At 36.6% G+C, this 14,402-nt stretch overlaps 1 protein-coding gene across 1 annotated transcript; it reads right to left on the bottom strand.

Moving 5' to 3' along the window:
* Window positions 1–11,191: 11,191 nt before the first annotated feature.
* LOC129235740 (uncharacterized) lies at window positions 11,192–12,897 on the bottom strand. Its single transcript, XM_054869753.1, has 7 exons — window positions 12,816–12,897; window positions 12,628–12,755; window positions 12,485–12,550; window positions 12,201–12,410; window positions 11,980–12,136; window positions 11,424–11,596; window positions 11,192–11,362 (listed from the first exon to the last, which is right to left on the bottom strand). The coding sequence occupies exons 1-7, from the start codon at window positions 12,877–12,879 to the stop codon at window positions 11,192–11,194; spliced, it is 969 nt and encodes a 322-aa protein (XP_054725728.1). The 5' UTR covers window positions 12,880–12,897.
* Window positions 12,898–14,402: the final 1,505 nt, after the last annotated feature.

The raw sequence follows: 14,402 nt of genomic DNA, 5'->3' as shown, positions 1-14,402 counted from the left end.
AATGCCGCGCGCCCACATTAGCATTACGTGCGGCCATTTCGTTAGTCGCTCATTTATTTATTTGTTGTTTGTTATTATCGTTGCTTTATTTTCATGCGTTTGGACGATGTTGCACGTAGCAATTATTTGCCATCGTTGTCATCGTTGCCTTGTACTTGTATTGTTATTGTTTTTGCTATTATTATTATCATTATTGCCGGTGTAATGTTCGTCTGCCGCGCCAGCGTTGGGTGGGCGTGTTGCTGCTGCCCCCTCGTCAAGCTTTCGACTTAGTGCCATTTGCCGCAAATATTGCCGTTGTCGCAGGCTTTTACTATAATTTACATTTGGCGACGGTAAACGACTGCCAACAGCAGAAAACAGGTGTCGGTTATTTATTGATTTTGGTGTTCTGTTCCAGCACTGGCGGTTATTAACTCAGAGCAGTGGAAATGGGGAATGGGAAATGACTAGTATTTTGCTCCCACCAACTATGGATATCTATGCAAGTGTGTTTGTTGTATTAGTCAGTTCAAGGAAAAACTTTTATCAACATGGGCGTCTAGTAGAATTGAAAAATGTTGCATGTACTAAACCAGATTATGAATACCATATTGAAATAAGGCATGTGAAATTTTCGATTTCTAAGAAACGGGACTTTCGGGATGTCGTTAACACAATCCTAGGATTCCGGGATCAGTCTCAGTGACTCAAAAAAAATTGCATCAACATTGATAGTAGATATAATTGACCTAGCTAAAGAAAAAGCTGGACTGAGATCAGGGGACTCGATATAAACCCCTCAAAAACTCAAATAATTCTCTTTACAAAGAAACACAGGCTCCCTATAATCTCCCCGCTAACTTTTAAGGGTGTGGAGATTCCTTTGAAAGAGAACGTCAAGTACCTAGGACTCATATTAGACAGGAAACTCACGTGGAAATCTAATATTGAGGAAAGAGTAAAGAAGGCCAACGTTGCATTATACACTTGCAAAAAAGCGGTCGGTATCAAATGGGGACTTACACCCCGTATTACGCACTGGCTCTATACTTCGGTAGTTAGGCCAATCTTAATGTACGGAATACTTGTATGGTGGCCATCTGCTCAAAAGGCGACTTACGCTAAAACCATGAGTAAGGTCCAAAGAACAGCTTTTTTGTGCATCTCTGGCGCCTTAAGGACTACTCCAAACAAAGCGCTGGAAGTGCTAATCAACTTACCTGCCCTAAATCTGGTAGGAAAACACGTGGCCGCCGCCTCGGCGCTCAGATTAAAAAGTATGGCGCTATGGAAAGACCGGTGCTTTGGCCACGCTTCCATTTTGCACTCTGTGAATAGTCATAAACAAGAAATAGACTACTCTACCCCTAGACTCACCTTTGAAAGACTCTTCAAGACGAGTATACCGTCAAGAAGGGAGTGGCATACAAGAAGGCCATGTAGAAGGGGGGAATTAAACTTTCATACAGACGGCTCCAAGCTAGACGATAAGGTTGGCTACGGAGTTTTCTCGAAGGAATTAGGACTGGAACTATCCGTTCGACTACCAGACTACTGCAGCGTCTATCAGGCAGAGGTATTAGCTATAAAAGAAGTGGCTACTTACCTAAATACGCACGCCCTAACAAAAACGACTATAAATATATTCTCGGATAGCCAGGCGGCCATCAAATCAATGAATGCGGCATTACTAAGATCGAAGGTTGCACAGGAATGCCGGGCAGCTCTAAATGATATTAGTGACGTATTCAAGGTCAGCCTTATTTGGGTTCCGGGACATAGAGATATTGAGGGAAACTGTAAAGCAGATGAGCTAGCCAGAAAGGGTACCGCTCTCCAACTGCTGAGTGATAAAAGTACCATTGGAATACCCATTAGACCGGAGTGAAATACGTAAATTTTTTCAAATCATATCGTAATAGCAGGGAAAAGTTGCTACATATCAATACAAATTCAGGAAAAAAAAGAAATTTCAAATCGGTTAATATCTTCCGTTCGCGCATTGCATTTAAAATTTACAAATTTTATCCCAAATCTAGCTGATTTACGAAAACTTGTAGAAGTTGTAAATGATTAAAGATCGAGCTCCCTTTTTATACATAGCACTTTCAGCATTGAGTAGTAGATTTTTAATTTACTAATCTATCCATTTCTGTGGTTCTGAGCGATTAACTTTTACCAATTTTACACCAAATCTACTAAGGAAGCCTATGCCAAATGAGGCTTGCGTGAAAGCGGCTTACGGCTACTACAACACGTCTGTGCTTTAGATCGTCTTCCACTTGGTTACTTGTATTCCATCGTCTTTCTTTTCATTTTGCTTTTGATTCTGGCATACCGATAAACGAAGTGCACGGAAGAGCTAGTACTCTCTGGTCATTACCAGTTCTGCTTTCACTCTTGTCGAACAGCGCTGTTTGGTCAAAAAAAATTCTATTCGATGTTCTTTTGAATTACATAGTTTACACAATTACTTAACATTAAATCTCTTGAAACATTTTATTCATGTCTCTTACTCGTAAGGACATACACTGCCCATTTTTTGGTGCACCTAAACCACTGCTGTCATCGGTCCTTCCCACTAATACCGACATTATACAATGTTGGCAAGAAGTGAGGTACAAAATGTCAGTAGAATCTTCTGCTGCCAGTTCTGGTCAGAAGTTAAGCTTCACAGTTGTAGCAGATACTGTAGCTCATCAGACTGAGTCCCTTTATTCCAAGGCTTCGATTCCAATAGTTTCCCACACAAGAGTTGTACAAAAGATTAAACATCTACATGATCGATACTACACTCTTCGTAAATCTTATTCAAGGGACAAAGACACACCAGAGAAACAAAAGAAGTACAATGATTTTATTGAACAATCTTCAAGTACATTATTTGACATTTCGTCCTGCAAGTGCGAGATGACACTCAATTGCTTTTGTCAAAGAAGCTTTGACAAGTGTATTTGTCCCAGGCCGGTAACTATCAACTGCACATGCCCTAAAGATAGAAAGATACCGCCATTAGAAATCAAATTTCTATATGCTCAAAGATATCTCGGACAAGGAAAGATTGGGACAGTAGATACCAAAGAAACTCAAAAACTTACATTAAAATTGCAGAGAAAAGCTCGTCACTTAAGTCAGACCTACTTACCGGGACCTTCTTGTAGTAGTATTGATTCTGAAACAGAGATAACTGCTGAAGTTGACAATGATAAGAATGATCCCGATTTTCAGACCCCACGCTCTATTTCCTCTCAGTCAGCAAGTTCCAAAAATGCACAGATGCGCTTATCACTTCCAGCAACGGCCTTAACAAGTGATCGTTTTGGAGTATCTGATAGAGCAGCAGCAGCTATTGTGTCTAGTGCATTTAAAGACGTTGGTCTTATAACGGACAAAGATACTTCTTTTGTTGTTGATCGAAGCAAAATGAGAAGAGAAAAAGAAAAATGTAGACTAAAACTTATCGAAGCGGGGAATGCAATAGAGCAATTAAACGATCCGATGTGTGTGTATTTTGATGGCAGGATGGATGACACTTTAGTTTTAGTTGAAAAAGGAAACAAACGTTATCAATCTATAGAAAAAGAAGAGCACATTTCAGTAATAGCAGAACCAGGCTCAAAGTACCTTTGTTTAGTACCTACTTCAAAAAGTGGAAAGGACACAGCATACAGCATTGTAAATTATTTTGAAGAAAATGGTATAAATCAATCTAATGTTGTAGTGATTGGATGTGATGGTACGTCAACAAATACTGGGTGGAAGAATGGTGCAATAAAATTCATTGAAACGCGTTTAAAAAGACCAGTACAATGGGCTATCTGTCTCCTCCATTTTAATGAATTACCTCTGAGGCATCTAGTTGAAATACTTGATGGTAAAACAACAGGTCCTCAGTCTTTCAGTGGGCTTCTTGGCAAACAGCTGGCTAAATGTGAATCTTTGTCCATCGTTGCTTTTCAGAGGATCGAATGCTCTCTTCCACGAACGCTTGACGCAATAAGCTTAAGTAAAGATCAGAAATACTTACATGACATTGCCATTGCTATTGATGCTGGTTTTTGCTCCCCAGATCTAGCAAATCGAGATCCGGGACCAATATCACACTCTCGTTGGTTGACAATTGCAAACAGGTTCCTACGATTATACATTTCTTTGCAGGAGCCACCTAAAAATCTCATTCAAATTGTAAAATACATTTTGACTATATACGCACCTCTATGGTTCGAAATCAAAACAAATTCGTCAATAGTTGACGGACCTAAACATATTTTAGAATGTATTAAAAAATGTAGAATCTTATCTTCAGAAGTCCAGGCAGTAGTTCATAAGGTTATTCAAACAAATTCCTTTTTTGCCCATCCAGAAAACATTCTTCTCTCGATGGTGGTAGATGACAGAGAGCATGTCCGCGATCTTGGATTGAGGCGAGTTCTGAAAATAAAAGAAATCCCTTCAAAAGACAAAAATATTAGAAACTTTTTGGTTCCTAAACTGAACTTTGAAGCAAATGAATATTTTGAGTTAATTAATTGGTCTGAAATGAAACTTACCTGCCCCCCAATTTTAGACAGCCTTTCTTCTAAAGATATCTTGCAATTAATTTCTGATAAAGAAAAACCTAAATTAACCATAGATTTAACAAATATTCCATTCCATACGCAAGCTGTGGAGCGTTGCGTAAAACTAGTAACTCAAGCGTCCTCAAAAGTGTATGGGAGCGAGAGACGTGATGGGTTTATAAGAGCAGCACTCACTTCTCGTACAGTTATGCCTCAATTTGACACTAAAGCAGACTTTGCCACTCCCGAATAAATAATTTTTCATCTTTGGTTGGTTGGTTGGGAAGGGAGTGGGTGGAACTCGTAGTACAGTCACCTTCACGCGGTGAGTTCTGAGTCGTCCAAAAAGGGCGGGCCAAGAGCTGTACAAAACTTCTTTAAGATAGTGTGGTTAGTGGGCGCGCTAAGAGGGGAATAATTTATTCTACTTATATACTCAAGAAGACTTATACAAAAATTAAAATAGAGAAACTAACCACCCGCAATTACGTTAATTTATACAAAAAATGACATTTTCCACTTCTTTTCAGGGGCTGTAGGGGCTTTGATAGAGCGGTAGACGTTTTTCTTTTCAAACTATACCTGATGTTGTAATAGTCTACAAAAAATGAACTTTATCTAACATCATTTCCACCTCTTACAATTTTTCGAATATTTGTTCAATTTATTATAAAATTTGTAAATTTTAAATGCAATGCGCGAACGGAAGATATTAACCGATTTGAAATTTCTTTTTTTTCCTGAATTTGTATTGATATGTAGCAACTTTTCCCTGCTATTACGATATGATTTGAAAAAATTTACGTATTTCACTCCGGTCTAATACCCATGGCCACGAGTAAACTAATAATAAAAAACCACTTTATCCAAGAGGCCAATAGGTCATGGAGAAATGAAGATACGTGTCTAACAGCTAGGCTACTATGGCCGCAAATAAACAAGAAAAGAACAAAGGAATTGCTTAGTCTCTCAAGAGACAATACCTCGAAGGTCGTGGCTTGCTTAACCGGTCACTGGCTATTTGGCAGGCATTCCTCGAGGCTAGGAGCCTTCTCCTATGAATATTGCAGAAGTTGCAGAGATGAGGAAGAGGAAGAAACAGTTGAGCACTTCCTCTGCAATTGTCCAGCCCTAGCTAAAATCAGAGCAGGTTGTCTAGGTAAATACTTTTTTAATTCTCTTACAGAACTGTCTGGCGTGGGGTTGGCATCAATCATAAGAGCCACGAAATGGTTCCACGAAGGAAGATAAACGAGGTTCCCGTGTAGCACAGTGGTATCACAACGGACCTGTAAGGTCTAAGTGAGTTGGTCGTGCAGACCGACTACCACCATAACCTAACCTAACCTAGCTAAAGAAAAATTAAAAAGAGGACAGACAATCAGGTCCCCATCTCTTAAAACTGAAATACACAGGTTGACGAAAGTGGTGAAATGCAAGCTATAGGAGCACCAAAATGAAACAAAAATACAAAACTGCAAAACTTGTCTACGCAGAAAACTTCGCATCCCTCACTTTGGAAAACTACGGCTTGCATGAAACGATCAGTCTTGTACAATCCCCCAATCAAACATCTTAATGGTAATCAATTGAAAATTTTACCATTGATTATGTCGCCAAGAAAATTTCAAATATAAAATTAAAGCAAAACCCAGGGCATGATTTAATATGCTAAAAAATGGAACACCTAAAGCATTAATAACACTCGCTTCCATAATGAATGCATGCTTGGAATTCAAATATATACCAATGCATTGGAAGATTGCTGAAATTAAAATGATTCCAAAGCCGAGAAAACCCCCAATGAGGTCACATCCACCCATAGCCTTACTTCCAGTAATCGGAAAGCTATTTGAAAAAATATTTTCCAAACGCCTAAAGCAAATAATAGAATTTCGCTCTAGTTATTTTTTTCATGAGTTGGCAGCACTGTTAATAACATCTGGGCCATTATCAGTAATATATTTACGCTTGTGTTTACCTTGGTCGTTTGATAAACACAAGCGTAAATATATTACTGATGTTATAAATAACTAGAGCGAAATTTTTATCCCGCGAAGTTTGACAAATAAATTCACCCTACTTTTTGCCCACAGAGTATTTGATCAATCGTGGAATGTTTTTCTCGAAAACCAAATTGGTGAAAAGGTATTAGGCATTTTTCGATTTTTACAGTGTCTGATTTGATTGAGCAGAGAAGTGCCATCAAATTTTGTTTGCGGAATGAAATTTCGGCTGCGGAAACGTTTAGCATGTTGCAGAAGGCATTCGGTGATTCGACCATGTCGCAGAAAAATGTTTATAAGTGGTACAAAGACTTCAAAGAGGGTCGAGAACGTGTTGATGACTTGGAGCGCTCCGGACGACCATCGACGTCAACAGATGACCAACACGTCAATAAAGTGAAGGAGTTAGTGCTCAAAAATCGTCGGTTGACTGTTAAAGACCTTACTGATATGATCGGAATATCAGAAGGATCTGTGAAAACCATTTGGGCCTACGAAAAGTAAAAGTTCGTTTGGTACCGAAAACTCTCAATTTCTTGGAAAAAAGTCGTCGCGTTGATGTGTGTGAAACAATGCTTTCAGACTATCAGGACAAGCTCAAATGCATCATTACGGGAGATGATTCAATTGCTACTTTGGAGGAAATACTATTGCACAGTGGTCGATTGTTCCTTGATCCACAATGCAGCTTCTTTTATTAACTATTAGCAAAGCTTGAAATATACTGCAGTGGTCATGAAGCCATAGACTTAGGCAGTAGATCCCTTTTATGTAAGTGCCGCTAACGACCCTGTTATTTAACTTTGTGTTGTCAGTGAAGCCACAGACCCTGGATCTAGATCGTTAATGTTAGATCATTCATATCTTTCTAGTGGAGCAATTACTTTTAAAGCAAAAATGTGGTGGCAGGGTAATCTAGTTCCCTGTGTTTTCCCGGCAAATTCCTAGGATTTTTGAGTGCCCAAAACAGGAATCTTTCCAGGATGGCGTGCCAGAGTTAGTGGATATGTAAATCAGCTATATTTTTTGATGTGCTTAGTTGTACCATATAGAAAAGCTTATTGTATAAGTATATTTTTTCTCAATCCAGTTTAAATAGGTGCTATATTTTTTGCAAATAGCTAAACTCGAATTTCCAAGTACATCTCCAAATTCATAATTGCCTACAGTGACGGTGTTGCTAAGCCACGAAAACGCGGACCTTCTGAGTAAGGAGATACTTCGCTTTGCCCTTCTCCAGCTTCAGACCACTCGCTTTGCCTCTCTAGCCAGATTGGAACTCGCAATTATGTCGACATCATTCGTATACGCCAGTAATTGTTTTCTCTTTTAAAATACTATTGTACTTGTTTACTTTCAGTCAAATTAAAAAGTATGCAAGATTAGGCAACTTTGAAGGACGTTTTGTAGCTCGAAAACTATTACTTACAATGTTGGATGCGAGGGTGTGCAGTTTCATATTGAACTTGAATGCTGAATGGCAAATGATTCACCTCAAATAAATACTGGGTATTGATGTACAAACATTAAACACCAAATTATAGAACAGTTTTTTCTAATAGCGGTCGCACCTCGGTAAGCGTACGTATTTCTGGTAGGCCGAACATATTTCTGCAATGAAAAAGCTCCTCATACAAACCCACCTGCCGTTCGGAGGCAGTATAAAACTGTAGGTTGCTCCATTTTTGGAAAAACCTCAAAACGCACACAACGAATAAGAGGAGGAGCTCGGCGAAATATCCAAACAAAAGGAGTAACCGCCAATTTTATAGGGTGCTTTCTTAAGAACTTGAGAACTTAAAATGATAATATAAAACAGAAATATTATTGGAATACATTTTTTTATTATAATATGGTAGAAAGTTTAAAGGAATTTATTTTATGGATATGATATCTGGCATATGTTTGCCGCGGTTACGAGTTACATGGTCCACCCGATCAGCCCAATACATCGGTTGTTAAGCGCGTTGTATGGCAAGTTGCGCCATCTTGTTGGAAACAAATGTCGTAGGTAGTTAGCTGATTAATTCTTGGAAGCAACGATTCAGTCAGCATGGCTCAAAAACGCTCACAATTCACCGTAACGGCGGCTTCTTCCTCATTTCGGGAGAAATAAGGTCTGATGACGCTGTCGGCTTTTTCAAGTAATTTTGTACAATTTTTAAGTTCTGGCATTAAACGATTCATGATGACTTGCCAAACCTTCCGTTCTAAGCTGTCAAACTATAGTTATCCATATCGACCCTTTATATATAAATTTATTTTTCTTGCAAAGTAGTATTTAAAGGAACTTTAAAAAAAGCTTTAATTTAAAGTCACAGATTATTTCAATTTAACTGCGGCTACATCTTCTTTTCACTTTTCTTCAATTTTAATTTACAACTTCGAGGCGTACCAATCACCCAAACCAAAGCAACTCACACTTTTCGTACAACGTACATACATCTCACAGCCACATAGAAAGCAACACGAACCAATTTCACGCTGAATTAAACTTGGAACAATAGTTGAAGTGTCCTGTCAACAATTGTGCAATTGCGCATTCCCCCCACCTCCCACACAACAAGCGCTACTTACATTGCTTTCACGTTGCCTTTGTTGCTGGTGTTACCGTTTAGCTGATGCTGCCACTGTTGGCACCCTTCGCACGTGAGTGGCACTTTTTTGCCAGCTCCGTTCCTCATGAGCGAAAAACACCTTTAGGCTATTTTTAAGAATACTTTTGTATGCTGCTCATCATCAACACCGTCGCAATGGCACAGTGGAAGCAAGCAGCCAACATAACCAACAATGCAGCAAAAGACCTTTTGCGGTTACGTCAACTATGCCCAAGAAGGTATTCACTTTTGTCTCGGCAGCAATAAAGTTGAAGGTGTTGTTGTTGCTGACGTCTGTTGGACGAACTACTGCAAGTGTTGTGGTGTGAAATGAATAACGAAGCGAAATGAAGTGCACCTCAGGCGCATTGATGTCTCACCTAACAAACGTGTCTGGCATATTTCGAATTGGTGTACCAAAGCAGAACGGGAACAAAAAGGGTGAGCGCTTACGTAGCGGAGATAGGTTATGCAGAGAAAGAACCAGAATGAAGTGAAACAAATTTTTTTAAAATTTTGTTTAAAAAAATTATTATACAAATTTCCTAAATTTATTTTGTTTTTAAAGTAAATAAGTTTATTAAAGAACGATTTTATTATGTGAAATTAGCTAAAATTTAAATATATTACAATATTTCAAAAAGAAGATATCAGATTTTTATAACAACCACTGGGAAAGAAAATTTAAAAAATGCGATGAAAAATAGTAATTCAATATTATTTTATCGTATCTTTGCTTTTTATTTCAGACCCCTCAAACTTGAGATATCATGTCAAAACTTTTTTTAATGGAAACAATTCTTTTTTGGAACATTTTTTTTAATTGCATATAATATCAGTAAGCATGTATAACGCGCTTAATCACATGAAACAAATTTTAGTATGAAAAAAGGAAAAAATTCCGAGAAATAAGTGAAAAGTTTGGTACTAACCCCTTAAGTGAAAATTTAAATATTTTGAATATTGATGAACTCGATAATGTTGGCGAAATTCACTTTATGGATAATCTCTTATTTTATTGATTTCGCATTAAATAGCCTCATCCGGGCTAAACATGTAAAAGATTGTCATGAACAAGATCCCCAAGCGTGTGAAATTCTAGTTTACTTGACTTTCGAGTAAAAGTGGTCAACCATCTTATATTCTTCGAGAAAGCTGAATCAATTAAAACACTAGGGCGTATTTTTTCTCATACTGCCCGAAAAGAGAGGCCAACGAGCCGAAAAAATACGTAAAACAAATTCTTTCAAGGAGACAGCCAAGAATACCGTTGATCACTTGTCAGAGTATGAAGAATCAGTCAACATAATGGAAGAATGCGGTCTGTGTAGCGCGGATTTATTTTCTAAGTCCAAAATTTTAAATTCATATAAACATTACTACACTCAAAAAAAAACTTCTTCGGTTCAAGTTAAAACGACTATTGAAATGAGGAAATATGGGAATGATTTGGCGCCTATGAAAAGGCATCCTCTTTTCAGTATCTGATATTTTCTTAAAATGAAGAAAAAATGTTTACATGCTTTCGAGAAAAACTTTCCCGATTTAAGGAATTTGTTTTTATATTTGTAATAAATTTTATGTTTGAAATAGATAATATTTTGCTAAAAGAAAATAAAAATATTACTCAATTCAGAGTAAAATTTGCTGGAATTAGGAAACTGTTATTTTGTTTCTAGTAAAAATTTACTAAAAGAAAAATAGCTTTTTTCTCAATTTTAAAAAATCTACCTGAATTTTCAGATTATGAAATGTTTTAAATATTGAATAAAAATGCAAAAAATTTGGTTTTAGTTTTTTATTTTTGAAACACAAACTGGAAAAATTCATTAAAAAAACTTTTTTGGCCGTAAGAGTTTTTCATTGTTAACAATATACACATGAATTGGTGGATAGTTTAATTCATCTGCTTTTATAACTCTAAAATTTCCGCTCTTAGGGCCTACTTTAAAAGATAGGAATTAAGACAGAATGTAGAAGATAAAAAATGACTAAGTCTTTTGCATCTGAAATTAGATTGTTAAAAAAAATGAGGGCTTAAGACATATTAAATACCAGCATTGATGCTTCCTTCTTTAAACTGCCTCCAAGTAGTTAAGCTGTTTGAATCTTTAATGTAAATTTCTAGCAAAGGTGGAATCGCTTGGCAGAAGCTCTCCCATTTATCAAATAACAAATTTTGCTTTTCGGGGTACAGCTTCTTAAAATCCAGTTCTATCTAAGATAGGAATGAAGAACAATAAATTATTTTTTATGTAAATAAAACTCACGAATTATACCATTAAATGTCCAAAACTCTGCTTATACTGAGGCCATTCTTCTAAAATTGTATTTAAATTGGCATCTTTTTGTAGCATTTGTCGTGGCACAGCAAAAGTCGCTTCCCATTTTGGTTGAACTTCATCGAATGGTTCAACGTTATACTTTAACCATGATTTTTCTTGAATGCAATCTAAATGTAATTTTTTTATTAAATGAAGGTTACATTAAATGCAGATTATAATATCTAATAGTCTCTAATTTAAAATTTAAATTAAACCAAAATATACTCATGAGTTAAGAAAGCCATATCGTCGTTGCGATTGCAAAACTGCAAAAAACCAAAACGAATTGACCAAAGAAACTGAAGTTTCACGTACACTCTTTTGCAGAATTACTATTTGTATATTGATCTCTGTCATAATATTAATAAATTATAAGTTCAGTGAAAAAATTGAGCTATACTTTTGTAAAAAATCAGTTTTTTCTTCCTTCACCACTTATGTAGTTTTGTATATTGGATATACGCGGTATTGCTTTCGCAACGACGATATATGTACCTATGTACATATATACCTGTTACGCAAGAATTAATCTCCGTTCCTTTTGTTGTTGGTTCTACATCTCTTTTGGAAATAAGACCATCCCGTCTAAGTTTCAATAATACACTGTGGTACTTAGCATACAGAGATCCACCTGGCTTTTTTCCTTTCTTATGAATGTAATATATATCCTGTGTAAATGAAATCGAGGTTAGAAAACTTTTTTTTAATAAAAATTTTAGGTTGTGATCAGACTTTAGATTCACTCGTAAATAAATCCACAATTTTATTGGCGAAAGCTTCAAATGTTTTAGGGTTTGGATGTACTTCAGCAGAAATAAAATAATTTGCAACTGTTGCAGCTAGAAGTTTCCTATACTTTGGAGTGAGACACTTTTTTTGCGCATAGTATTTCAGGATTTGTGATCCACCCGTCGACTTACTGAGTATTGCTTCAAAAGATTCCTTATATGAAGTACAGAAATGTATATTTAAAATAAATAAATAACTAAAGTAAAAGTAATAAAAAAAACATTTACCTCGCCACGATATTCATTTGCCAATAAAGCGCATGCCTCAGTGTGAATGGCTTGTGTTTTTATTCCCTAGTGAAGTAAAACGAAGATTATGAATTTTTGCATGCATATCTGTATGTGTGTATATGCACAAAATAACAAAATACCTGTTGCGCTTGCCAATTGAGCAGATTATGCTCAAAAATTACCCTTGGTCCAAACTGCGATGTGTCGATCAATGTATCCAAATGGCTTGGCTTTAGGAGCTTCAGAGATTCCTTAGTTAGACCGCTTTCTATAATTGAAATGATTAGCAATAACTAAAATGAGCATAACAAAATATCCATAAACTTACCAATAAACACGTTCAAAAACGGTTCGCCTTCCAACTCAATTAAAATTTCTATTAATTCATCCATTGCACGACAAAATATATAATCACGAAGAAAAAAACAATCAACTACGTATGCTCGTAAAAGCAATGAGCATTCGATAAGATAATTGTAAGTAAAGTAAAAAATAACAAAGAAGAATGTAACATCAAAATGAGGACTACGGGTTTATGTTTCAAACACATTAATAGTCATTTAAAAGAAAAAATACTCAAAAGCGATAAAATTTAATGAATTTGGAAGAGTTCAAAATAAAGAATGGTTTTCTTTATTTTAGGGAGGGAATTTTTTCTGAGTGTACAAATAAATATTAGTTAGCAAATTTTCACTTGTAATCACAATAAATTTAGTTTAACTTGGGAATAATGCACCGTACGACAAAAATCAACTTTTCTTGTTCTTCTTTGAAAAAACTGCTTATGCACGTGACACTATAGATTTTATATATGTAGTAGTGCAGCATATAAATAATTCGCGGTTACATCCTTTTTTGGGTACAACCTAGTATTTAATTTTCTCATCCATTTTGATTATGCCTTTTTAAAAGTCCCAAAGGGCAAAATTTTCAAAGAATAGTTTTAAATACTTATACTCAGTCCATGGTATTAAAACGGATATCTCACGAAAGAGGGTAGATCCAGTTATTAAATACAAGTTTTTCATTTATTTTTGCCCTGGACAAATAAAGATCGGTATCAAATATGAAGCTTAACTGGACGCTTAACAGTTCGTTGAAATTGTCGATACTCAGCAGTACAACAGAATCGACGTTCGCAACTATTCGCTCAAAAGAAATATTCATCCGTGAATGTTAGATTTGCAAAATTTCTTTGTAAATTTGCGTTAGCCCATGCAAGTATTTTTTCTATGTGTAATAATGAAAGCAGCGGTTTTTCCAATTTGGAATTTTGAGGTCTCTGCACGTATACGTCCTCGAATGGTGCCGTTGGATACATTAAAACCTCTTTTCCTTAAAACTGCTTCAGTTTCACGCAATGATAAGTTCGGCTTTGTCACAAACGAATCAATAATTTTCAGAGTTTAAACACTCCTCGTGTTTATGTACGAGGTGATTCAATAAGTACCCGTGGTAGAAATGAGGACAGCATTTCTGTTCTAAAAAAATTTGTATAGGTCGCTTTTAGAAGGATACACTTCTCCCAACGTTCCGGCCATTTATTCAACCCCTCCAAAACATAGAATTTGTCGAACTCTCCAAAATGCGCCTTTTGCTTGGCGATGACTTCCTCGTTTGAACTAAATTTTTTTCCCGCGAGCCATTTCTTTATGTTGGAGAAAAAGGAACGGGAAGCCATATTGGATGAATACGGGGGCTGTTGTAGCAATTCATGCAGTTTGGCGGCGAAAACTCCGTATGAATGTGCTGGTGCGTTATCGTGGTGAAACAGCACCTTCGTTTTTACCAAATGCGGCCGTGTCTCTTTAATTTTTTTGGGAGAGCGGTCGAATAATTCACTGTAGTATTGTCCAGTAATCGCTTTTCCTTTTTCTACAAAATCCATGAGGATGACGCCGTTCGCATCCCAAAA

The sequence above is a fragment of the Anastrepha obliqua genome, chromosome 1 (genome assembly GCF_027943255.1).
Source record: "Anastrepha obliqua isolate idAnaObli1 chromosome 1, idAnaObli1_1.0, whole genome shotgun sequence".
Taxonomy (NCBI): Eukaryota; Metazoa; Arthropoda; class Insecta; order Diptera; family Tephritidae; genus Anastrepha; species Anastrepha obliqua.
This window is presented reverse-complemented; position numbering and strand designations above follow the sequence as displayed.